The sequence below is a fragment of the Cnephaeus nilssonii genome (assembly GCF_951640355.1).
Source record: "Cnephaeus nilssonii genome assembly, chromosome: 6".
NCBI lineage: Eukaryota > Metazoa > Chordata > Mammalia > Chiroptera > Vespertilionidae > Cnephaeus > Cnephaeus nilssonii.
In genome coordinates this window covers 66,204,284-66,229,943 of record NC_137077.1, presented here as the reverse complement: position 1 = coordinate 66,229,943, position 25,660 = coordinate 66,204,284, and the positions used below count along the sequence as shown (strand labels likewise).

General features: G+C 42.5%; 1 protein-coding gene across 1 annotated transcript in view; it reads right to left on the bottom strand.

Moving 5' to 3' along the window:
* LGR5 (leucine rich repeat containing G protein-coupled receptor 5) overlaps nt 1-25,310 on the bottom strand; it is a 151,249-nt gene extending 125,939 nt beyond the window's left edge. The window contains exon 1 of the mRNA XM_079775192.1: nt 24,761-25,310. Within this exon, the coding sequence (XP_079631318.1) occupies nt 24,761-24,975 (215 nt within the window). The 5' untranslated portion in view covers nt 24,976-25,310. The remainder of the gene's footprint in view (nt 1-24,760) is intronic.
* Nucleotides 25,311-25,660: the final 350 nt, after the last annotated feature.

The following is a 25,660-nucleotide window of genomic DNA, read 5'->3' as shown; positions in this document are numbered from 1 at the left end:
GGGTGGGGAGGACTCAGAGGTCATCAGGAGCCTGGCGGTCTAGATAAAGCTGAACTGGATTCTGTAAACACTGCAGTGTTTACGACCAGAAAAGGTGCAAGAGTTGAGATTATGGCCCCAAATGAGAGGGACTCTGGCAATGAGAATGGATAAGAAGCGATTCCTGGGGAAGATCTGTCATGGCTCTGTTTTCAGCAGAGACAATGCCCACTGCAGGCCCTCAGAAGTCAGCGGGATTGAGTTTCAAGACACAGTGGAGTTGAGAGTGCCATCCAGAAACCACCCATTCATTTTTTTCTTATTTTGGAGGATGGGAAAGGATGCAGAGAAAAAAAGAAAATTAATCCTGCTTTACAACTGGAAATGAACTGAAGTCTCAGGCAGGTTGGAATGGAAGCGCTATGTCAGGGAGGAGGAAGAACTGGAGCTGGCTGACTCCTGATAAAAGAAGCTGGTTATGCCTGGCCGGTGTGCCTCAGTGGTTGAGCACTGACACATGAACCAAGAGGTCACCAGGCAGATTCCTGGTCAGGGCACATGCCTGGGTTTCCAGCTCCATCCCCAGTAGGGGCATATAGGAGGCAGCCGACGGATGTTTCTGTCTCTATCCCTCTCCCTTCCTTCCTTTCTAAAATCAATAGAAACATATTTAAAAAAAGAAGCTGGCTATGGAGGATGCCTCCAATCTGATTCTACTTCCACTTTCCCACTGGCGCAAGGATATGAAATGCCTGTGCATTAAACATGCTTAGAGGCATTAATTTGCATATTAAGCATTCCTTGCTGTATATAAAGTTAATCCAGCGTGGCATTTGCACTAAAATGGACACTGGATGGATTCTTTCACTTAGCAGATGACAAAACAGATCAGAAAGGGTAAATGGTATCTTTGAATCATATAATTAATCAATTGCAGGGTAAGATTAAAACCCTGGGCCTCAGAGCCTTGGTGTACTGTGGAGGGCCCAGTCCACTGTGGAGGGCTTGGTGTACTGTGGACCGCTCAGTCCACTGTGGAGGGCTTGGTGTACTGTGGAGGGCGCAGTCCACAGTGGAGGGCTTGGTGTACTGTGGAGGGCCCAGTCCACAGTGGAGGGCTTGGTGTACTGTGGAGGGCCCGGGCATTTGAAGGAGAACCTGAATAAAGCTCTGAGACTTTACTTGGCAGGTGTCAGTCAGGATTTGAACTGCACTTTAGGAAGCTTCTACACCCTAAACTCTCAGTCTCTTCTCATGAGTTCTTATGGCCATTCAGATGAGTTTTATATTCTCTCTCTTCATAGGTCTCTCACTCCCAGTCATTGTTGTCTCACAGTCAGCAAATGTGAACGTTTCCTTCCACGTGCGCTCACATTCCTGAGCCTCTGCTGGTGTGGTGGTTCCTGCTGAAGGACGTGCCCCACCCACGTGAGGAAATCTGCCCCAACAGTTAAGAGCAAACACAACCCTCTTTGAGAAGTATTTTCAACTCCAGGGGGAATGAATGCTCCAGGTCTCTGCTTCCATAAGACTTCATACCAACCTCTACTAATAAGAGCCACCCTCACCTCGTATTTACTACCTGCCAGGCACTGTTCTAAGTGCTCTCACGTAACAACCCTCATGAAAAACCCTGTGAGAAATGTTGTTTTACAGATGAGGAAACTGAAGCCACAGAGGAGTTCAATTTTTTTTTTGCCCAGGGTAATAGATGGCAGTGCCAAGATTCCAATGAAGAGTGTCTGATCTCATTCTAGAATGAGACTTAATCACAACACTGCTTTGGTTTACTTGCCTCTCTTCCTTAACTAAATTGTGAACATCAGAGAGCAGAGGCTGTTCCTCGATTCATCTTTGCTTCTTGGGCTCAGTTTAGAACCTGCCTGATAGTAAGTACCAAGTAAATGTTAGGTATAATTAAAAGAACGAATAAATGTGCACCCTTAGGTCTGACCAGCTTTCCCTGTGAACAGACAATGGAAGGGTCTACTGTGAATGAGAGGACAAATGGGAAATCTTGCCTTCTACTTCTTGGCTCCCTGTCTAACCCAGGGAAAACATACAGGTCCATATATGACACGATTACTGCCCCTACTTTTCAGATTATCATTAGGGGTGCAAATAAATAAGTTCATAATTATGTTTCAGAAGGACTGAAAAGGAATTTGGTATGCCCAGTAAAACTACAAGCTAGTAAAGCAGAGGATACACTTAATGAGACTAGAAACTGCAGAGCCCCTTGAAGTTCCTAAGAGAATTCTTAATAAGGATAGGTCAGATCTCAAAGGAGGATCCTGCCCCCTAGGGGCAACCGTGTTAAGGCCTACCACCCTCAGTACAAGGTACTTAAGGGGTCCTCAGCATCACCCTGTACATTACAGTTGCAGAATGCATAGAGGAAAATTCAACCAGTGCTCAGACTTAAATGGGGAAGTCTGTCTACAATCCTCTTTCCCTCTCCTTTTCTGGCCAAGTCCAAATGACCTCCAAGTTTCAGATTAAATGTCACTTCTTAAAGGAATTTTCCCTGACCACCAAGACCTGGCAGGTTCTCTTTTGGTGCACTCCCAGTCTCCAACAGATCCCTTTCAGAATCTTAATATACTTTAAAATAAGCATTTGCTTAAGGTCTGTCTTCCCTGCAAAGACGGATTTTGTCCACCTTGTGTACTGCTATATTCTCAGCATCTAGCACAAAGTAGGCAATCATTAAACATTAATGATGTGAATGAATGAATGAATGAATGAATAGGCAGGAACATGAAGTTGACACTGTTAAAGATCTCCCCCATGGCCATAGATTGCATTCTTAGTCTCAAGAATCAATCTTTGCTAGACCTTTGACAGCAACAAAATGAAAACAGGCTTATTTGCAATTTTGAACACTGCTATTACTAAGAACTTTTCAAACAATGATAAAAGAGTTACAGTGTTGACTGCAGATTCCTCAAAAGAGCAGAAAAACATGAGAAAAGGTAAATCAAACTATTTTAAACAATTTAACAAACAAGATACAATAGTGGCCTTAAAATCATATTTTCTAGTTTCCTTTGGAATTAATAGTTTCTATATAACCTTGAAACTTAGTGAGCTCCAATCTCACAGAGAGATCCTTTTAAAAGACCCACGTATTTTAAAGACACATTGCGTTTGACATGAAATGCACACTTTGGTATCTAAGAACCCAGCAAAGGAGATTAGTAGCCAAAAAAGCAATTAAGTTTACAGTAGGGTTACAGATACTGTATCTCGTACAACAGCCTGGAATGGGAAGTAACACAAAGGTCATATCAACAAGAAAAAACGTTAACACTAAACAGATTTTTTTTTTCTTAAGAAACAAAATCCCATATTCCAAAATCTTTCCTTCTCATCTAATAACTACATGTGTTTGGGTGTTTGGAAAAAAAAATAAAAAAAACGACAGGAGGACGCGGCATGATTGAAGTTGGTAACTGGCACAAAACCCAGTGAACCAGGCTGTGAAATTTAAGCATCTGTGGAGTCAAGTTCCTGATTAGCTTTTGCAGTTTGATCTCAGATCCTACTCCCGTATATCCAGGGTTGGAGAATCCCAAGCTGGCTGTGTCTGTGTGCCTTCGGGAGCAGTGGCTCAGGGTTCAAGGAAACACATCCAACTGCCCCAACAACTTAAACATAACAAATGGAATGCAGAGCTTCTGGAAAAACCAACAGTGTTCCAAAACCAGGCAATCATCATTACCTTTTCACATGAAGGTAAAGGTGTCCCCACAAAAGAACGGGGCTGCATGACACAGACACCAATTATAAACCACCCTTTGGTAATCCTGTTTAGTTACACAGCTTTGTGGGTCTCAGAATTTACAATGGTGGTGCAGCCCATGAAACTATCTTTAACTGGAGTTCCTCTTCTGTGTCAGTATCCTATTTTGAACGAACAATGCTCTCAGATGAGCCGAAAAGATGTATTTAACTCCCACCATTACAATTTCTGATCCTCTTTACTTTAGGTCTTTTGAAATAACATGAAAGCTTTGGCTTGCTAATTACTTTTATCCAGCCCATAGAAAAATTAGTTTATCTTCCTGATCAAAGCAAATTAGGCAGATCATGGCTGATTAGAATGCAACAGTAAAATCGCCATACTTTCTTTTCCATCCCCTTTCTCTCAGAAATAGGGCCTGTGTCAAATATGTAGGTATTTCCCACGGCCAGGCCGGACTCTGTTTCCAACAGGGACTGTGGCTTGGACAATGGTTCTTACACAGACACTAAAGTTCTTTAGTTCAGTCATTGTGTTTGCAAAGAACTAGTAACCCCTTAGCTAGCATTTGATGGAACATCTAGATTTACATATTTCCTTAATTGCATTTTTGAATGTGGGTGAGATTTATCTGACCAGAGTTAAATGCCTCCTTTATTCCCCTACCCAAGGCAAAATTCAACTCCACGCTCTTTTAAAAAAAAGTGAGGTAGGGGTGTATGGACTCTTACTCAGTTCCAATCTGAACAAATTTTAGGGTTTCAATAAGTGGGAGGGAGGAGTCCCATTACCAAGGACAGGAAAGAAATACCTTTACCTTTCAAAGTGGAAATGTCAATTTCTAACGCGTTGGCTTAGTCAGCTCTTTCAAAAGGCTATTTTGATTTTAATAATGAATGCTATTCCTTGTTGTCAGATTCCCCAAGTCACTTGCTTAAATGCTCCAAAATTACTGTCCTTAGTAATTTCTTGCTAAAATTTCTGTTTTGTGACTGTAAAAACATAAGATTTAGGTTTTATTTTCTTTATATATTTACTATAAATTAACAGTAAATCTTGTATTTAGCTCCATTTAAACCTCCCTCTGCAGCTGCCCATTTGAAAAATAAAATGGTTGCCTTCTTTCACTTCAGTGGACACAATACAAAACATCCATTGAGCGTTCCCTTTATTGCAGCTGCCAATGCCCAGCCGACTTTTAACAAACCAACCAAGCGGAATCACAATGCAGCTGCAACATTTTATGGTATTTCTGTTGGTTCTCTTTTGAGACTGAAGGTGTTAATTAGGAATCAAAGAACACAACCCTGCCAGCTTTCTTTCACAAACCATACTCTGGTCACTGCAGTTTTCAGAAGAAAAATAAATCTAATAAAGGGATAAAAATGTTGTTTGTCACACCAGTAAAGTATACTTAAGACCCTTTGATCAAAAGCTTTTATGTAGTCTAGTCAGATGGGCTGGAAATATTGTATTTTCCCCTTTTCTCTCCCTTCTTCATGTGGACTTCTCTGAATTCTGAATTTAAGTTAAGACTAGAAGAAAAAGCACAAGCATAGTCATATGTAGGATTCTTTATAGGTGATAACTGGTCTCATTGACTAGAATAATTTTTTTTGAGAATTATTTTGCTTCTTAGAAAATTATTCATATTCAACAGACAGTTACATTATAGCTTCACATAAAACTGGGCTTCTATTAGCATATATACGACATTCTAACCATAGGCTCTCATGCTTACACTTTACATATGCAGCTGCCAATACTCTATTTAGTGTAATGATTATTTATTACATCAATCTCAGTGTTTTAGAGGATCCTTTTTAGATACACAGAATTGAGTATTTTCATAAGCATAAAGTCACATACACACATATAAACACCTACATATAATATTAATTTATCAAATAGTGTGTCATTTTTGTATAGTTTTTTTATACCTCTTAAGTATCATGCATTCAAACTTAACAGCGTGAAGTCATTACCTTTAATCTTCAGTCAAAGTTAAAAGCTTAAAGTAAGTTTATGAAGTTAGCACTGCTGGGAATTAGTCAAGCCTGCTAGCTTTCTCAGCACGAGGTTTTGCTGCTAGATGCACAAATCATGCCAAAATCCATTAATCCTGCTCGAGAGAGGCAGAAAGAAGGTCTGCTTGTTGATTTAATGTTAATGAAATGAATGGGCTCCCGAGGCTACCTGCAGAGGCCCTCTAAACTGTTAAACAAATAAAGTCATTTTAAGTCATGCTCACTGCAGGAGAGTAAACAATGCTCCCGGATTGGCTGCACAAAATAGTGTGGGTGTGTAGATACCTCCTTTTTTTGCTACACCTGCCCTGCTACAATACCCGCAAATGTCAAGCGGATAGACTGATAGAACGATAGAATCAGGAGGGACCTCAACGCATGTGCTCACCGGCTATATGCAGATGCAAAAACTGAGGCAGGGAGGTTATGCGTCTTGCCAGAGATTCTATGGCTGGTTGGTGGGGTAGCTTGATCTAGCTTAGAGGTTCTCAAAACTTGACTGCACATTGAGGAGTGAAAACACCATTCAGATGCCTACATTCTTCCCCCAGAGACTCTTGATTTAGTTGGTTTGGTGTGTGATCAGGGCCTTGAGATGGTTAACATTAGGTTCCAGTTAGAGCTAATGTGCAGACAAGTTTGAGAACCATGGATCCAGACTTCTAGCACACCTCTCCTATGAATGTCCCCCGCTCCCCTGCACCAGTGTTAATTCCTTCCTAGCCCGTTGCCTTATCATCCTATGGTTAGTGTGGTAGATGTATGTATTTTGAGGTTGTTTCCAAAATGAGTTTCCTTTTCTTCCATATGTAAATGCAGAGATGTGCCTGTGTGTGTGTGTGTGTGTGTGTGTGTGTGTGTGTGTGTGTGTGTACCACTTGAAGGACTGAACTCTACCCAATGGGTGAGCCAACCCCACACGGAGACAATAGATAGTAGCCAGGCTGTGCCACGCTTGACAGTTTGTCCTCTTGCCTCACTCTTTGTCTTGAAGTTCACCTTACCTTTGAGTCCTTCTTGACGCTTTCTAATTCTTTTCTTATTTGCCACAGTCTTCTCTGTGCTGTCACTTTCCTCTTACCCCTTCCCCACCTGAAGAATTGGCTTTGCCTGAGAGAGGACCTTCTGACCCTTATTTGAAATCATTAAACTTTTGCTGCCTTCTAGGCCTTCTTGGTTTTAGGGGTTATTTAAGCTGCTTAATAAATCGAGGCTGATAGACACCACTTCTCCAATCTGTGCTGCTGGATAACACGTAATAGAGGGCTCCCTGAAAGTTCTTTGGTTTTTGTTAGGGCTGTAAAATACATCAGCTTCCTACTTTAGTAATTCAGTAGGCACTTGAGAATTCCAGAATCATATTTTCACATGTAGTAAGACACAAAAGTGCTGCTACAGGGGATATTTCCCTTGTCCTTTTCAGACCTGCTCTCTTGATTTCACTGGTGATAGGTAGTACAGCTGGCCTCTGCTATAGAAGGGTGTGGAGGATTTGTGGAAGGGCTCACCCACAGGATTAAAAGACCACCCATCCATCTCTCCTCTCTGCCGGGGATCAGCGGGCCTAATTCCCAAGGCCCCTGCTCAAAAACAAGCCCAAGTAGTACTTTTACCCCCTATATAACTTTGAATCCCCTCCCCTCACAGATTTAAGTTACTGGTACCTATTATTCCCCAGGAAATAATGTTAACCTTATTATTGTCACTGACTGCAAAGATTCTTTAGGTAATTGTGTTGAACCAACTGCTTCTTTTTCTTTTTAAAAATCACTTTTTATTTTTTCAGTTACAGTCGAGATACAATATTATATTAAAGGTGTATACCCAGTGATTAGACATTATAAAACTTATTAAGTGATCACCCCAAGAAAGCTTATACCCATCTGACACCTTACATAGTTATTAGTGTAGTATTAATACTACCATATTCTCTATGCTGTACTTTATACCCCCATGACTATACTATAACTACTAATTTGTACTTCTAAATTCTTTCCCCTTTTCCATCCATCCACCTCCCATCTGGCAATCGTCAAAATATTCTCTGTATCTCTGAGTCTGTTTCTGTTTTGCTTGTTTATTTTGATTTTTAGATTCAATTGTTGATAGATACGTATTTATTGCCATTTTATTGTTCATGTTTTCTTCTTCTTCTCCTCCTCCTCCCTCTCCTCCTCCCCCTCCCCCTCCTCCTCCTTCTTCTTCTTCGTCATCATCTTCTTCTTCTTGAAAACTCTTTAACCTATCATATAATGCTGGTTTGGTGATGATGAACTACTTTAGCTTTTCCTTGTCTGGGAGCTTTTTATCTGACCTTCAATTCTAAATCATACCTTTGCTGGATAAAGTAATCTTGGTTGTAGGTTCTTGCTTCTTGCCACTCCCTTCTGGTCTGCAAAGTTTCTGTTGAGAAATCAGCTGACAGTCATATGGGTGCTCCCTTGTAGGTAACTGCTTTTCTCTCTTTGTCTTTAATCTTTGGCATTTTAATTATGATGTGTCTTAATGTGGGCCTTTTTGGGTTCATCTTGTTTGGGACTCTTTGTGCTTCTTAGACTTGTATGTCTATTTCTTTCACCAGGTAAGGGAAGTTTTCTGTCATTATTATTATTATTATTATTATTATTATTATTAAATCCTCACCTGAGGTTATTTTTTCATTGATTTTTAGAGAGAGTAGAAGGGAGAGGGAGAGACAGAGAGAAAGAGAAACATCAATGTGAGAGAGACACATTGATTGGTTGCCTCCTGCATGTACCCTGACCCGGGCCAGGAACCTGCAACTGAGGTATGTGCCCTTGACCAGAATCGAACTCAGGACCGTTCAGTCCACAGGCTGATGCTCTATCCACTGATCCAAACCAGCTAAGGCTGTCATTATTTTTTTTCAAATAGGTTTTTAATTTCTTGTTCCTTCTGGCATCCCCATGATGTGAATCTTGTTATGCTTGAAGTTGTCCCAGAGGCTCCTTACACTATCTTCATATTTTTGGATTACTTTTTCTGTTCTGATTTGGTGTTTTTTTCTTCTTTATCTTCCAAATTCTTGGCATTCTCTACTGTTGATCCCCTGTAAATTAGTCTTTATTTCAGTTAGTATATCCTTCATTTCTGACTGGTCCTTTTTTATGTTGTTGATGTTCTCACTAAGTTCCTTGAAATTCTCATTAAGTTTCTTAAGCATCCTTATAATCATTGTTTTGAACTCTGTATCTGGTAGTTTTATTGCTTCCATTTCATTTAATTCTTTGTCTGGAGATTTCTCTTCCTTCATTTGTGACATGTTTCTTTGTCTCCACATTTTGGCTGCTTCCCAGTGTTTGTTTCTGTGAAATGAAGTAGATCTATTATGTCTCCCAGACTTGGTAGAGTGGCCTTGTGTAGTAGGTTTCCTGTAGGGCTCAGTGGCTCAGCCTCTCCAGTCATCTGAGATGGGCACTCCAAGTGCACCCCTGTGTGAGCTATGTGCCCTGTCCTATTGTAGTTGAGCCCTGATTGATGTTCGCGTCTCTGGGAGGGATTGACCCTGGGCCAGTTGGTTGCAAGAATCAGCTGTGACTACAGCAGAAGAACTGCTGTGCAAGAGCTGACCCTATGGAGCAGGACTTGCTTCAGTGAGGCTTTGGTGCTCACCGAGTCTGCCCCTTGAGTGTGTCACTTGTTCAAGTGGTAGGGTTATAAGTCAGTGTGGTCGAAGCTGACCACTGGGTGCACTAGCTCTGGGGCCTCCCAGGAGGTGCAAAGTCAGCCACTGCCTGTGCTCTGCCAGGGGCCACCCAGCCTGAGCTACAAAGCAATCTGCAGATTGCTCCTTATGTTTATTGGAGGTGCCCAGGAGATGCGAAGCTGTGAACCAGAGTGGACTGCCGCTAGTGTCGGGCCTGAGGCCACATATTGAGAGGCAAGGAGCATGCTGAGATCAGCTGCTGGTTATGTGAGATATTTTAGGAAAGTCTGAAGCATGATTCAAGAGAGGCCAATTGTATGGAAAAGCCACTGCAAGTAGGTAGGGGCAGGATCTCAGGGCAGGGAAAAAAGTGTGAGCTGGGTTGATGGATTCAGTATGGCTACTGCTTATTGGCTCTGTGGCGGGGAGGGCTCAGCAAAGGAACACTGGCCTCTGCCAGCCCTTCTGTTTGGGAGAAAGCTTCCCCTCTAGCTCTCACTCTGATTCCAGACAAGTTGATTCCAGACAAGTTAGTTCCTCCCTGAATGTCCCAGATTCCTTTTAAGCTGATGCCCCAGAGCTGGAGCTCAGAGGGAGTGAGTCTGAGTAATTCTGTGTGTGGGCCCTTTAAGAGGAACTGCCTAGGACTCCCACAGCCTCTGTGTCACTCAGCCACAATCCCTGCTGGATTTTACAGCCCAAAGTTATGGGGACTTCTCTTCCCAGCACTGGAACTCTGGGTTTGGGGCCTGGTGTGGGCAGGGACTCTTTACTCCTCAGGGAAACCTCCACAGTCAATATATCCCTCCTGCTTTTAAACCACCACACATGGGTGTAAGACCAGCTGGTTCCGAGATTCTGCCCCATGTCTCTGCTCCTCCTACCAGTCTCCACATGCTTTTTATTTAATTCCCTAACTTACATTCAGCTAGATTTCAGGTGGTTCTGGGTGATGGTTGTTCTGTATTTTTGTTGTAAATTTTGATGTGGCTGTGGGAGGCTACACTGCCATCTTGAACTTCCCAACTGCTTCTTTATCAAAGACAGCTACAAAGAAATTCCTCATGAAAATTCAACTCTTTTGAATGTAGACATAGGCCTATTCTTTAAATCAGGTTTTTTTCCCCTTACAGTAGAATTATTTTTTTAGTTAATATAAAAAATAACCAAATACATTTTTTGTGTTAAAAATTCTTTATTTTTCTGAGTGTCTTTGGCTCCCAGAAAAGGTTGGAATTCCAACATTTTCTCAATCCATCATTTCTCTCTTACTGCTATGTGTTGCAAGTCAGCTGCTGAGATTGGAGCTTCTAAGAGCCCAAAAAGTTACCACACTGAATATTTCCTCTATACTCAGGTGAAATCATAGACATAGGTGAGATGAAAAACGGGAGAATAAAAACAATTTAAATCTAGGACCACAAATTGTGGGCCATTCATTAAATCGTGTCTGAGGAATGGACTCCTAGCCCTGGGCCACCTGCCCACAGTCTGTGAGAAAGCATTCACTCAGTAGTCAGCCGCCCTGGAGGTCGACATTATACACCCAGATGAAAATCTAAAACGTCTTTCAACACACAGAATCTTCTATCTATTTGATCCAAGGATCAGAGATGAAAGAATATTTTTACTTAAACAGATGCTTGGTGATGCCCTACTCATTTGAATGTGCCACTATTTGCTCCCCCTATTCTTTTATCAAGTAGGCATCTCTCTGCTGTTCCCTAATTTGTTTTTAATGTTTAAAAATCTTGTTTCATGAAAACTATGTTTACACTTATAAAATTTCAGGAAAATTAATGTAAGTATTTTGGGAAATAACAATAAGAGCCAACACTGTGTATTTGAAAAATGTGGGTTTAGTGTTAAAGCAACTGTAACATCATCACCAAAACCACAATAGCACCTAACAGTTATTGCTCCACATATGTGGCCCTGCGCAAAGTGCTTTATGTGCATTATCCTACCCATTGGCACAACAACCCAGTGAGGTAGGTGTCATTATTGCTATTTTATAGATGAGAAAACAGAGGCACACAGTAACTGCCAAGATCTCTCAAGATCTTCTTGATCATTGTCAAGAAGTCTTCTTCTTCTTTTTTTTTTTACAGAGAGGAGGGGAGAGGGATAGAGAGTTAGAAACATCGATGAGAAACATCGATCAGTTGCCTCCTGCACGCCCCCCACTGGGGATGTGCCCGCAACCAAGGTACATGCCCTTGACCGGGATCGAACCTGGGACCCTTGAGTCCTCAGGCCGATGCTCTATCCACTGAGCCAAACCGGTTAGGGCAAGAAGTCTTCTTATCCCCAAAGTGGGGACAGTGATAACTAGCATACTGTTTGTTATAAAGGTCAAATGAGAAACTGACTAAAAGCACTATATGAATTTTTTTCTGTCATGCGAGATTACAAACAATGCAGTCTGCCAAATTTAGACAGAAGGACCTCTTTATCACCACATTATAAGATTATAAGTGATTATATTAGCTCATCTACTCTGTTACACATTTGGTGGCCAGAAAAATGGCACCTTATATCTTAGGACAAAGTACGAGTTTTACACAGAGTTTAGGAAAACATAAGAGTGCCTCCTAGAGAGAGAAAATGGTGCTGATTTTCCCTCAAATGTGCCTTGACCATATCTTCTTTTGAAGTTTCGTACGCATGTATGGGCACAGAGCATTTTAACATGTGATTTTGCTATTATTCAGGTATGGTATGACCAATAGATCAGGAGGCAACTACTACTGAAAAGATAGTTTGTTACTCACAATTCCCAAGAGTAGGGGACACACCAGTTTGCAGGGCCACATGGGGAAGCACCTGGGTCTGTCAGGAGTCAGAAGGAATGGGAGAAACGCAGGGGCAAGAGCCTTTATTGTGGTCTCCATGGGAAGAAATGGACAGGGTAGGCGGGCTTAGAATCAGCTAGCTTGAATCATTACAGGCTGTGGGGTGTAAGGGCTGTCTCAAGTTGTCTGATACCTGGTCCCAGGGTGATTAGAACAGGGAATGTTGACCTAGAGTGTAAGAGCCCTGCAAGAGCCTGATAAGGAAAGTGCCTGGCAGTGTAGACTTTGGCTGGTTGGTTTGCATGTGAAAGGTGTGCTTGCAGAGGAGTCCTTGCTATCCCTAGGAATTAGCTAAACCTGGGAGGGGCAATGTCTCCTAGGTCAGCAAGGTCCCAAGATAGCAAAGCATCATAAAATACAAACAATGAAAGACATGATTAATACACAAGGATTTTGTGTTCTAAATCCGAGGGAGACTCCTTTCTTCTTTGGCCCAAGAAAATTGATCATTCAAGGGATATATTATAGTCCAGGAGTAGAAACAGAGTAAATTAAGTATGATGATCAAGTGTGATGAATGCTGTGACAAGTGAGTTCAGCATGGTATGGGCGCAGCGAAGACAGTTTTCTAAAATGGTGGGTCACAGAAAGTGTTCTGTGATGTTTGAATTGAATATAGAAAGACTCATAGAAGTCAGCAAAATGAAAAAGAAGAAAGGCATTTCAAACAGAGACCAACACATGTGAATACGTGGAGGCACGAAACATGGAAATTGCAGGAGGTAGTTTGATAGGGCTGGAGAGAGGAGAGCCTGGGGAGCTAAGAAGCAGGAAATGGCAGCAAAGTTTGCAGCTGGGGGTGAGGCAAGAGAAGTTGGCTTTGTGGGTTAAACTGAGGAGTTAAATTGTATCATGAAAGCCATAGGAAACCACTGAGGGATTGACTATAAGAGAGACATGACCAAAGTTGCATCTTGGACAAACTAGTGGGGTGGTAGGGAGTGCGTGCGTGTGTGTTTTCAGGGTCTATGCCAACTGAGACAGGAGACTCACAGTTACACAGCAGAAAAGTGAAATTGTCTGAACTCATGCAATTTCAGGGCCAGAGGAGAAAGGGACAGATACGAGAGACATTTATGAGACCTAAATTTAGTCAAATTAACGTCACAATATTTAAATTACATTAAGGGCATGCTAACCTAATATGAAAAAAATTTGGGAAATTATTTATTCCTCAAGCTAAGTTTGATTGTTTCTTTCTGCTCTATAGATTTTTAGGCAATTCCAAGTACCCTTTATCTGTATCTACGACTGGTCAAAAAAGGTGACAAGGTTAACATTCAGACACAGACTTAGATATGAACATTTATAACATACAAAAGCAACAGGATGTTTGGAAACATCTAGAAAAGTAACAGAGTTTTAGAATTCATTTGAGTATCTGGCATTGGAGCAAAAAGTTGACAGGAAGGAGCTCTTGACTGGGGTTTTTAGGACACTTCGGTTCCAATTCCATTTTTGCCAGCTATGTGATTTTGAGAATGTCATTAACCTCTTATTTTTTTTAAAAATATATTTTATTGATTTTTTACAGGGAGGAAGGGAGAGGGATAGAGAGTTAGAAATATCAATGAGAGAGAAACATGGATCAGCTGCCTCCTGCTGGGGATGTGCCCGTAACCAAGGTACATGCCCTTGACCTGAATGGAACCTGGGACCTTTCAGTCTGTAGGCCGATGCTCTATCCACTGAGCCAAACGGGTTAGGGCTCATTAACCTTTTATGAGCATGACTTTCATCATCTATGAAAGAAGGTGCTGGATTAGGTGACTTCGAAGGTCTTTTCCATTCTAAATCCCATGCATGGGTAGACAGTGTATTTGACTCATCAAAAACCTCTGCAATACCTTTAAATGATTTCAATTCTGTTTATTTGGGCAATTAGGACAATGCCCTAGCAATTATGATTAAATTTCAGTCTTGCACTGTGTAATGTGAATTTAGGCATACAGTTTAGTCATTCTGATAATTTGTGGATAAAAGATTATCCTTTGAGTTCTTTACAGTAGAACTTATTCCAAATGTAGTTAGCTATGAGCTCAAGCTCTGAATTGTTTTTTGTGTGTAATTAATATAAATCTACCAAAATTAGCCTTTTCTTCTCAATATATTATGAACTATGTTCTGAGGAGTATCTACAGCTAAGGTAAAGGAGCTTCATATTACTATGTAATAGTCATTTGGGACCCGTCCATATTCACCCAACACTTCTCACGATTCTAAGAGCCTGGAAGTAAATTTTAAGCTGGAAGGCCAGCAGCTGGAAGGTGGAAGGTGGATACTTGCTGTCAGTTAATCATGTTGCTAAAACTTTTGAGATCTTCAAATGAGATATGCTTACACCCTGGGAGAATCTGGTTTAACTAGGATTTCCTTTTGCTACCCGAGCTTGAAGACTCAATGAAAAAAGATCTCGAACTTCCTCCTGTACTCTGTTGCCCTGAGACCCAGAGAACAACAGCTGCTGGGGAACGGGGGCTGCGGTGAGTTAAGGTCTCCCCCCACAAGGACAGTGATGTGGCTTCCTGGAGCTAAAATCAAAGACACCAATTTCGGTGCACTTAGAGTTGATACTTTAATCTCAAAGATTCTTCTTTCTAAACTTACCTTCATCTTGTAGGTTGAAGCCCTGGGGAGAAAGTGTCTGAGATAAGAAAAATGCACCCTCCCAGTTCTCCTCTGATGCTATCTAGAAACCTGGTATGAAGAAGGATTAAGAGGGACACAGGAGAAGTGAACCATCTGGGACAGGGTGCCCAGTGGAGGTCTCAGTCTCTCAGTTCCACCTGCACTGTTCCTTGGGTAGCAGATTCCCTCGGTTAGCTTTATCACCTCTCTTGCCATTCTTTTTTTTTTTGGGGGGGGGGAAGGGGGGAGGGTCGGGGGGTGATGACTAGGCTTTACTGTTGGGCAGTTGGCACTATAATAATGATAGAGTAGACCTATTGCCAAAGGCAGGCTTGTCTGCTAACGGTCCTGTCAGAACAGAAAGGATGAAGAGAGAATAAAGAGGAAGACTTCCTACCTCAGTCTTTACTAGAAGACTCCAAACTCATGCTATAGATTCCTTGTGAAATAAATGATTATTGCAGAAGTCACAATACATGTACAAAATAGATGATTAAGGAATGTAACTCTTTCCATGGGAACTTTTATTTTTTTAGAACCAAATAATTCTCACTGTACATGCAAAAAGTGAAAGCTTATTTTTATGCTGATAGATTTAAAGACCATTGATTATATAACAGAGTTCCTTCAAGTGCCTCATAAGAAAATTTATAACCTAAGAACTTCAAGAGCCATGTGGTGTTTGTGTGTTGGACCAATAAACTCATTAAAATAACACTGGGTAAACCCAAACACAACACAATGAAAGTCTAACACAGCCCACATTAACCAACCCAGTTTAAAATATCTTTGTTATGTGCTAAGGTTAAAAATTCAGCAAATTCTTTATATTTTTTCCACTTGAGATCATGTGTGGTTTTCTGCTTTCTTCAGAGCTACACTTTTGTGGCTTTTTGATCAAAGGAAGGTTATTTTTGCAAATAGATATCTTTTGTAGAAGTTCCTGTTCTACGTAATCAAGGTTTCAAGAAAAAAAGTACAAAAATATTTACTAATTTTTTAGTAAAACACAAAAATTCTTAGGTTCTTAGTGTAGACTTTGGGAAGGAAGGTATGCATGTAAGGTTAGCCATCAGGTGTGCGTGTGTGTGTGTGTGTGTGTGTGTGTGTGTGTGTGTGTGTATTTGTGAGGGAGGGAGAAAAAAAGGTAGAAAGAGGAAATAAAGGAATTTGGCTGCAAAATTGAGTAACAGTTTAAAACATTTGGCTTCCAGTTGTGAAAGATGAGCAACACTGGGGAAAAGGCTAGGCTAACAAGGGACCACTTGAGGAAGACTTAATCTCAGCTGGCAGGCTGACGAGGAAGGTCAGCTCGGTGCACGCGTTCTCAGCTGGAGTTGGGCTCCCTTTGCCAGGACAATTGTCTTCTGCATTTCAGCTTCTGAACTGAACTGAAGGTGCCTTCACACTGCCAGCTCAGTCTCGCTCCTCAAAAGGGTTGGCTCTCCACTGTCAAGCCATGTCAATGTTATATATCATTTCCACCGAGCAAGTAGCACAAAAGAAATAGCTTCCTATTGGGGTGTCAGGGTGTGTGTTAGTGTGTTAGCATGAATTCGCTTTCTTCCCCTTGACCACCAGTCCTTGTTAGAAGATGGAACAAGGAAGGCAAGAAGGATAAAATGAATATGAAAATAATGTTCAAGGATTAAAAAATGAGACACTTGAAAATTAAGGATTGCTGAACAATTTTAAATTATTAATGATAACAATAGAAAACAAGATTTGAGGGCATTGTTTTAAAAATTTTTAGAGATTATATATCTATGTTTCCTAAATTTTCTAAACATTAGTACTTACTTGATGAAGGGCTATTTATATTGAATATAATTTGTAATTAATTAGCCACCTATTTGTTTTTCATGGTAACTTTGTAATATAATAAGTATTTAGCCCATGTTAGGTTTATGACTGCAAATGAATTAAAGGACTGGAAAAAATTAAATGAATAGTTAATAAAAGCTTCTTCTCTATCAATACCATAATCATTAAACTATGCATAAAGGTGAATACAAACTCAAATAACATTGGCCTGTTCAGAAAGTTCATGTCCCTCTGAATGGAGAAATAATTCCAAAGAATGCAACTACTTTACTTGACACATGGACCTGACCAAAGGAAATAAGTTAGTTTTATTCTTTACTTGGAAGTTACCAGTCAATTGATCACTCTTCATAATACCCGGGCAGCTACCACAATTTATCTTTGGCTTGGAGACAAGAAAAAGCAAAAAGGTATTTACTAAATGTAAAATCTTGGCCTTAAGCTATATAATATAATTCTCCTTTTATTGAAAATTAAAAACCACATTTCCCAGAGCCTCATAAATTGTGTTCCTGAAAGGAAAAATGTGCTGAAATATTTCAGCACCAATTACATTTACTTTGAGGCATAACCATAAATTAGAAGGCTGGTTTTCTTGTGTTTCTGGTAAGCTGGTCCTGAAGATAACTTCAAAGAAGTTAAGAAATATTTTGAGCAATGGAAATATCCTTGGGATAGTCAAGTTAGGAATGAAAATACTACCTGTATTATAAGGTTGTTGTGGGATATATGATCCAGTAAAGTACTTAGCATAATGCCTAGAACTCAAGAAGAACAATATAAATGTCAGCTGTTATTATTATTGTTATTACACTAATAAAGTACTTTAGATACTTTAAATTATGGTGTATTTGTTAAAATAGACAACTCATTGCATCATTTAAGCTGAACACAATTTAATTGTATTTCAAATGGCGCTGGGCCAGAACTATGGCACCCCGGTAGCCTTGTGCTGTTCTGTTACTTTGCAGATAAGTAGTCCTTTATTTTTCTCTGACCTCTTTTAGCCACTGGGATTTCAGCAGCCAGTTCAGCCAATTCTATTCAGTCCAGTATTACAAATATTTATTAAGTATCCCTTAAATGTCAGACACTGATGTGGGCACTGGGATAGAAAGTGGAAATTTCCTCCTGCGGAAGAGCTCACAGGCTAGGGGGTTGGATAAACCCTGAAGGAAAGAGAGCCCATCACAGCTTGGAGGTATTCCATCTGACTTTAAGGAAGATGATTTCATGGACATGGGTTGTTGGTTCCTTCACATACTCTCAAAGTAAATTTCAGCTTCTCTAATCCCAGATTTAAGCACTGAGAATAGGGTTAATAGAGGAGGGTATGACGATGGACTCCTGCTTATGGAGCATCTTTTAAACTAGTAATGCTAACACCCTTTTAACAGTCTTTTCGCATTATCACAAGGTAACTTAAAAGCAAATGACTAATGTTCTACCTGCCAGTTTCAAATAAGGCATATCCATTGGGCTCAATGTAACAAAACAAAACAAACATTTATCTGGGGGAGGTAGGAGAAAATGGCCAGGGATTTCAAGAACGGGCCTGCTTCCTACCATGTAACCTATTGGAGAACAAAACTAATTTTGAATTATGAACATTTCTATGAAAAATTCTATTTTATAGCCTGTGAAATGTCTCCTTTTTCCATAGATAATGAATTCCACAGGTGAAATTGAACATGTGGTAGTTATCTATAATGACTGAATAAAAATGTGGATTGGAGCTGTCAGATCTGGGAATAAGAGTTCTAGTAGGTTTGAATTCATAAGCAGATTTAACAAATAAAATTTTACTAACGTACAGCATTCTTTGGTAGGTAATATATCAGTTGTGACTCTAGTGATATCTCTCTCTACTACGAGGTTCTATAAAGAAAAACATTACAACAGGAGTGAGGAGATTGGGTCTCAAAGAAAGGAATTTGCCTTTCAAGAAGAATTCAATTTATCAGAAATATCCATTTGTGGGGTGTTTACAAGTAAAAGTACCATTTAGCATTATTCTAAATTTATATAAATAACCAAACCAAACAAAAAAAAAAACCTTCAAAAAATTGCTCAATAGAGTTCACTATTGTTTTTTCTTTCCTTTTTAAAAAATTGATGAGCGAGAGCGAGAGCGGGAGAAACATCGATATAAGAAAGAAACATTGATAGGTTGCCTCCCATATACTCTCTGACCGGGAATCAAACCCAAGACCTAAGTATATGTGTTGACCAGGCTGGAATCGAATCCACAAGCTTCTGGTGTACAGGAGGCTTCTCCAACTAACTGAGCCACCTGGCCAGGGCCACTGCTGTTTTTCATTTCTATCTATGGCATGTGATCTGGATTAATTGGAAACATACTTAAACTTATGGCTAAAATGACTTAAATGTATCAATTTAATTGAAGAAATATAAAAATGCTTTATTAAAGTAGTAGATATTGGGTATCCTATATAATAAAAGGCTAATATGCAAATCAACCTAACGGCGGAACAACCGAACAACCAGTCGCTATGATGTGCACTGACCACCAGGGGGCACGCGCAGAACATTGTAAGCATGGGCAGCAGGCAGCAGAGTGCGGAACATGGTAGGCCTCAGCCACGGCGGGATGGTGGAGCAGGTGAGTGGGGGCGCCAGACCAAGGTGGGGCTCTGGTCACTGTCATTGGGGTGAGCCTCTGGTGGTTACTGAAAATTCTTTGCTCCCAGCGCTTGCACCTGCTGCTGGCGCCAGCCCCGCTTGCACCCACGGCTGGTGCCGGAGCCGCCACTCACACCCGCTGCTGGGACCCAGTGCCTGCCCCGATTGCTTGGTGCAGTCAGCCAGTGTGAGTGGCGGCTGCCGGCCCTGATCGCCTCTGAGGGTTTCTCCACCTCCCACTCCTCCTGAGGGGTGATCAGGGCAGCTGCTCTCACCCGCTAACAGCGCTGGCCCTGCTCACACCCATTGCTGGCACTGGCCCCAATCACTCTACGCCGTCAGTGGGTAAGGGCAGGGCCAGCGCCGTCAGCGTGTGGGAACAGTGGTGGCAGAAGCGGGGCTGCGGGCAGACAGGGAACCAGGGAGCTGTGGGAGGGGCCGGGCTAGGGCACAGAAGATGGGCCAAGACCCACCCCTGTGCCCACTGAGACCCACAGTTCCTTTCAAAGTGCACGAATTCGTGCACTGGGCCCCTAGTCAGTTATAAAAGCATAAAGATTCTGCAATGTCTTTAATTTTTAAATGATAGGTTTATTGGGTTAATTGCTTATTTGGTTATCATTCCTATGCTTTTGACAGCTATATGTTTTATTTTTTAAAATATATTTTTATTGATTTCAGAGAGGGAGAGAGATAGAAATGTTAATGATGAGAATCATTGATGGGCTGCCTTCTTCACGCCCCCTACTGGGGATAGAGCATGCAACCCGGGCATGTGCCCTGACTGGGAATCGAACTGTGACCTCCTGGTTCATAGGTTGATGCTCAACCACTGAACCACACTAGCCAGGCGACAGCTATCTGTTTTAGAAATAAAAAACAATCAAATAATTCTAATTAATAAAACTTAACCATGACAGATCACAGACCAGTTTTGTGTTTCTGAACTTCTTTAAATACATCCAAGTGAGAATGATTCCATTATTTAAAAAATAGCTTTATTTAACCTACAAAGGTTATTTTTTATTACAATCTTCTTCTTTTTTAATTTAAAATTAAATTAAAGTTTTTTCTTTTTTTAAATTCCAATCTTCTAACTCATTTGTGATTGCTACCTGTTGTTGCTTACCAGAACTCCTTTACTTTGAAGACAAGGAATAAGAAGGAAAAAGATTAAAGATCATGTTTAACTATATGTAAAAATTCATTCTTGTCACACAAACTCTGTCATGCATATGATGAACATATTCAGTACAATATTTATTTTAAATCTATGCTACAAATAGTTTGAGTCAGAGCCACTACTTTAAAAAAATCACTCAGACTACCTTCGTCAATTAGTTTCAATAATTGCCTCCATAATGAGAATTCAATAATAATAATAATAATAATAATAATAATAATAATAGTAATAAAGACCCTGCGAATTCTGGAGTAAAGGAAAGAACTTGATTAAAATGCAGAAAAGTCATTGGCATCATTATATTTTAAATTAATTTTAAAAGTAGGTTGTAGAACCAACTATAATTTTGAAATTGATATAAATTTTAAGACTGTTATAGCAGTTAAGGCTTTTGTAACCATTCTAAAGAACAAACATTTTTCTTTATTTAATATACTTTTCTTTCTTGAAGGGAGGCAGAAATATAGAAAACCATTTTAAAGATTAAAAATGTTTTTAAGTATTGAAACTGCATTTTAGATACTTAAAACACATGTATGACACCAGGGCTGTACATAATTTAACTGAGGTTTTTGATAGGTTCTTATTAATACTGGTTTTACTAATTACATGTAAAATTAAATTTTGTCCCAAAGCTACATATGGAAAAGTAACCAAACTACATGCATTAAATTAAAAAACAAATCTTTCTTTGATTCCTTTGGTTCATGTGACATAAATTTGCTTGTGGATGAAAGATTCACATCCTTCAGCAATAGCAAGAAAAAAACTCTGTTTTCATTTAAAAATAAAATGGCTGTTGTAGATCAAGAAAAGTATATTTACTATATTAGGATGTTCATTAGAATTTAGCTTTCTACTTGGATGCCACATTAACTGTATGAAAGACACATCAAAGTAGCATAGAGGAGCTTATTTTCAAGAGCTTATTTGAATGTATTTTCAAAATGTTCACATTTTGTACATCAAGATAGCTCACCTATAATGAGGTTAGAAGCTAGAACTACTTTATTTCTGATAAATCATGACTGGTAAATTGAGATGCATTTAACATGGTCAACAATTACTGTTTATTTTAATGTCTCAACCTTGGTGGGTTCCTTATTTTCTGCTGAGTCAGCTTTATTAGCCCATAGCCACTGAGGAGAGAGAGAGAGAGAGAGAGAGAGAGAGAGAGAGAGAGAGAGAGAGAGAGAGAGAGAGAGAGATATCTCAGTGTTTCCACCATGTTCTGTGGTCCAACTACAGATCTACTGGGCAATGCAGTTCAGGAAGAGAAGAGAGTTACTATTAATGTTGGCTGAAGATTTAGCTTTTTGGGGAAGAAAGAAAGGCTATAAAAGTGCACTTAAAGAGCTCTAGCCTTCTATGAAGAGAGTTAGGAAACTTTCTTTACCTAGGACTCTGACTAGTCAGCTCTCAGATTGTGGTAAAATCTATTTGCCAAATGTGTGCAGCTGGAACTTGCCATCGTCAATCTGTTTGAAGAAAATGAAATGCTTGTTCTTTTGTGGAGAAGGGAGGAAGATTAAGAGATAACATTTTGACTCAAATAAATGGTGATAACCTACTACAAACAAAAAACAGATAGTAAAGTCTGGCCTTTTACCCAGGAGTCTTTACACACTGCAACTTTCTCATCAAAGCTTAATTACCGCGAGGCCCCAGTGGCATGGGGCTGTAACTTACTGTTCCCTTTCAAAGCAAAGAAAGTTATTTTTTAAAATAAGAAAAACAGTAAGATACATGCTTATCTATTTGAATATGAGTAAATAAAAATTCTTCTTTTAGGTTATGAGTGCATAAGCGAAGGTAGACATGGTTAGGTAATTCTAGGTGTAACCAAAAGAGGGCACCATTTACCCTGAAAGTCTGCACAGCTTTCCCACGGTTGTAAACACGAAAATACGGAACCCCCCCCCCCCCCCAAACCTTCTACCCACGAGGGAAGGGCATCCCATGGGCCTTGGCACTTGGTGTTCTACAGGAGAGCAAATTCTGAAATCGAGTGTTAAGGAGAACATCCGTTTGGTTATTTACTTCAGGACTGATTTCTACATCGTGCACTTACGGTCCCTGAAATGTGAACGATTTTAGAAGCAAGTGTTTAACATTCACCGTGACACTTTCACAGACACTTCCGAGTTTAAGAAAATTTCCCCTTAGGCCAAGCTACAGACTGTCATCACAAAGTGTGAGAAGATGACAATTCCCCAATGGCGTGTTAACTCCAAGGAGCTGTCTGTAACGATAGGTGGCGAACGGTGGCAGTAAGCTCTCCCGGCCATGTGGAGGATGCAGGGCAATGCATCTGCCGGTATGTGGGAAATGATTTGAGGCAACACTTCACGCCAAATTTTAGCAACAGAAGCCTAACGAATGTTCATTCTTTCAAGTGGGAAGAAAAGCCTCCTGACACTATTCATGATTTTATTTTCTGTATTCTTAAACACGTTTTAAAATGTGTATGATTTGAATAGCTAAGTGTTTGTGGGGGAGGATTGCACTCTTCTCTTGTAGATAGTCAATTCCTTCGGGGTGATGGCAAGGAATAGGTCTAGGGGCTCTTACGTGAAATTGCCACACCGCTCTCAGAAATTCACTCTACAGAGAACACATGATTCTCGAAACGCCGAGTTTAGCAGTTAAAGCAGAGAGATTGAGGATGAGCATTTCACCCTGTAGTAGTACAAACAGCTGTTTAGGAGGAGGAAATGTGAATTCTTAGAGAATGGTCACTTAGGAGAGATTTCTATCATTGTGAAATGATATCAATGAGTGCCATTGAAGGGAAACCTGGTGGGGAAAGAAATAATTGTATAATCCTTTTCGGGTAAAGAATTTAAAATAGTTTCATGGCAGATGAGGAGGGGATTGACATCTACTAATATCAAAATCCAGCAGGATGGTCCATTTCTTTAAATGTATATTAGTAAACCAGTAAAAAAAATTATTTTTCTTCCTCCGTCTGTCTCCAGAAAAAGCATCGCTATTTCGTGGAAGGCGTTGTGCAAGCCTTTTCATGCTCCTTCCCTCCAGAAAACAACTAAGATGAGGAAAGAATGAGTTCACAAACATCCCAACTAGCTCCTGCCAAGGTACAGGAGTGGAGAAGCCGAAAAACGAACATTGCGTGGGCTCGGGGTGGGCTCCAATGAAAGCCCAAATGTGTCACCTTGTAGTCACCCGAGTAGCCTCGACCCCCGTCTCTCAGCCCGAAGGCGCCGAGCCCCCGAGTCTCCTTAGCGGGACGGAGAGCAGTGGCCTGGGCCTCTCCCCGATCCACCTCAACCCCCCAACCACCTGTTACCCTCCGGGCCGGGTTTTCCAGGGACGGGGTTATGAAATGTAACCGCTGCCTCCTCTCGGCGGAATGGGCTCCAGGGGGGGCTGTGTTTGGGGGAGGGAAGGGTGTGAGGCTGTCCCCGGGAGGACGGAGAATTTCGGGTCCCCTTTCGCGTGTCCGCGCCGCTGTTGGCCCGCCGCGCCGCCTCCAGCCCACGTCCCTTCCCTCCCGGGAGGAGGAGATGGTTAACGATTACACCGCGGCGGCCGGCACTTCAAAGGGCGGCGCGGGCAGCCAAAGGTGAAGATAACGTTCTGGCAGCTCTAATCGGGCTTGTGGTTGCCACATTTTAATCACTTCATTAAAAAAAAAAAAAAAAAAGGATACAAGAAAGAAAGAAAGAAAAATGTTACATGACGCGACCGTGCAAGGGATGCCGCCGAGTAAGTTCCTTTGGAGCTGGGCTGGCTGGCGGTTTCCTTGGGGGGAACTTTTCACAGCCCATCTCTCTCCGTGGAGCGTGACAACACACGCAGGGGAGGGGGGGGGCTGGGGCAGGGACCCCCCGGGCGGGCAGCCCGCCCGCGCTGGGGTTCCAGGCTCAGCGGCACCAGTGCCCCCACCGCAGGCCAATGCCCACGCTCGGGGGAATTCGCTCCGCCGCTTCCCCGGAGCCGGACCGGGAGGCTGCGGCGCACCGGCGCGTCCCCGGCACTGCGCCCGCGTCGTTCCTCTGGGGGCCCAGAAAGTGCGGTCGTGCTACCGGCGAGACACGTGCGTTTCCCTGGGCCCAGGACGCCCCGTGCAAACTCGCGCGCCCCCTCCGGAGCAGGCGGGAGCCGAGGAGCCCGCAGCCTGGTGTTGAGGTAGCCTCCCTCCCCCGCGTGTCCCCCGCTCTCGGAGTGGCGTGGGGGCGCACTTACAGGTAGGAGGTGAAGACGCTGAGGTTGGAGGGCAGCTCCGAGAGCCCCAGGTCCGAGCAGTCCACCCTGAGCAGCATCCTGCCGTCGGGCTCGCACTGACAGTGCGCGGGGCACCCCCGCGGCAGCGCTGCGCCGGGTCTGGGCGGGCCGCCCCCGGCCGCCAGCCGCAGCAGGAGCGGCCAGGCCAGCAGCGCGCGGACCCAGGAGGTGTCCATGGTGCCCGGGCAGAGGGTCGCGGGCGGGACGCGGTCGCAGGGCAGCGTCTGGGCGGCGGCGGCGGCTCGGGGCGCGCGGGACGCGGTTCCGCTGGCTTCTGCGGCGCAGCCGGCGCGCTCCTGACCGCCGGCGGGGCGCGGAGGACGAGCGCCGCGGGGCCGGACGGTGCCCGCTGCCGCCGCGGTGGGGACGGGGAGCGGTGCTGCGGCGGGCGGCCTGCTCGGTGTGGAGCAGCATCTCCGCCCGCACGCCCGTGTTTTAAAGCGCTCCGGCCCGAATTGCGCGCCCAGTGACGTCAGCGCAGCCCGGCTTCCCAGGCACCCCCCGCCCGGCCCCACTTTCCCTCCTCCGGCTCCCTCCCGCCCTCCTTTCCCGAGTCCGGGGCCCGGAGGCGGCTGGCGGCGCGCGAAGCGGGCGGTTCTCAGCGCTCCGACTTTGCCTCCGGGGGGCGGGGGTTCCCGCGCGTAGCATCGCGTGAGACGCGGGGGACCCCCCCACCCTTACTCCTTCTCGCATCCTGGCGACCCAGATCCGAGAGCCCAAAGAGACCTGCTTCAGAGGGACACAGATGGACGCGCGGGACCCAAGGATGCGGCACGCTCCCTCCAAGCCCACTTCAAATAAAGGATGAAATACATGGAGTGCTTAAAAAAAAAAAGACTAAAATCCAATCCAGAAGGAGGA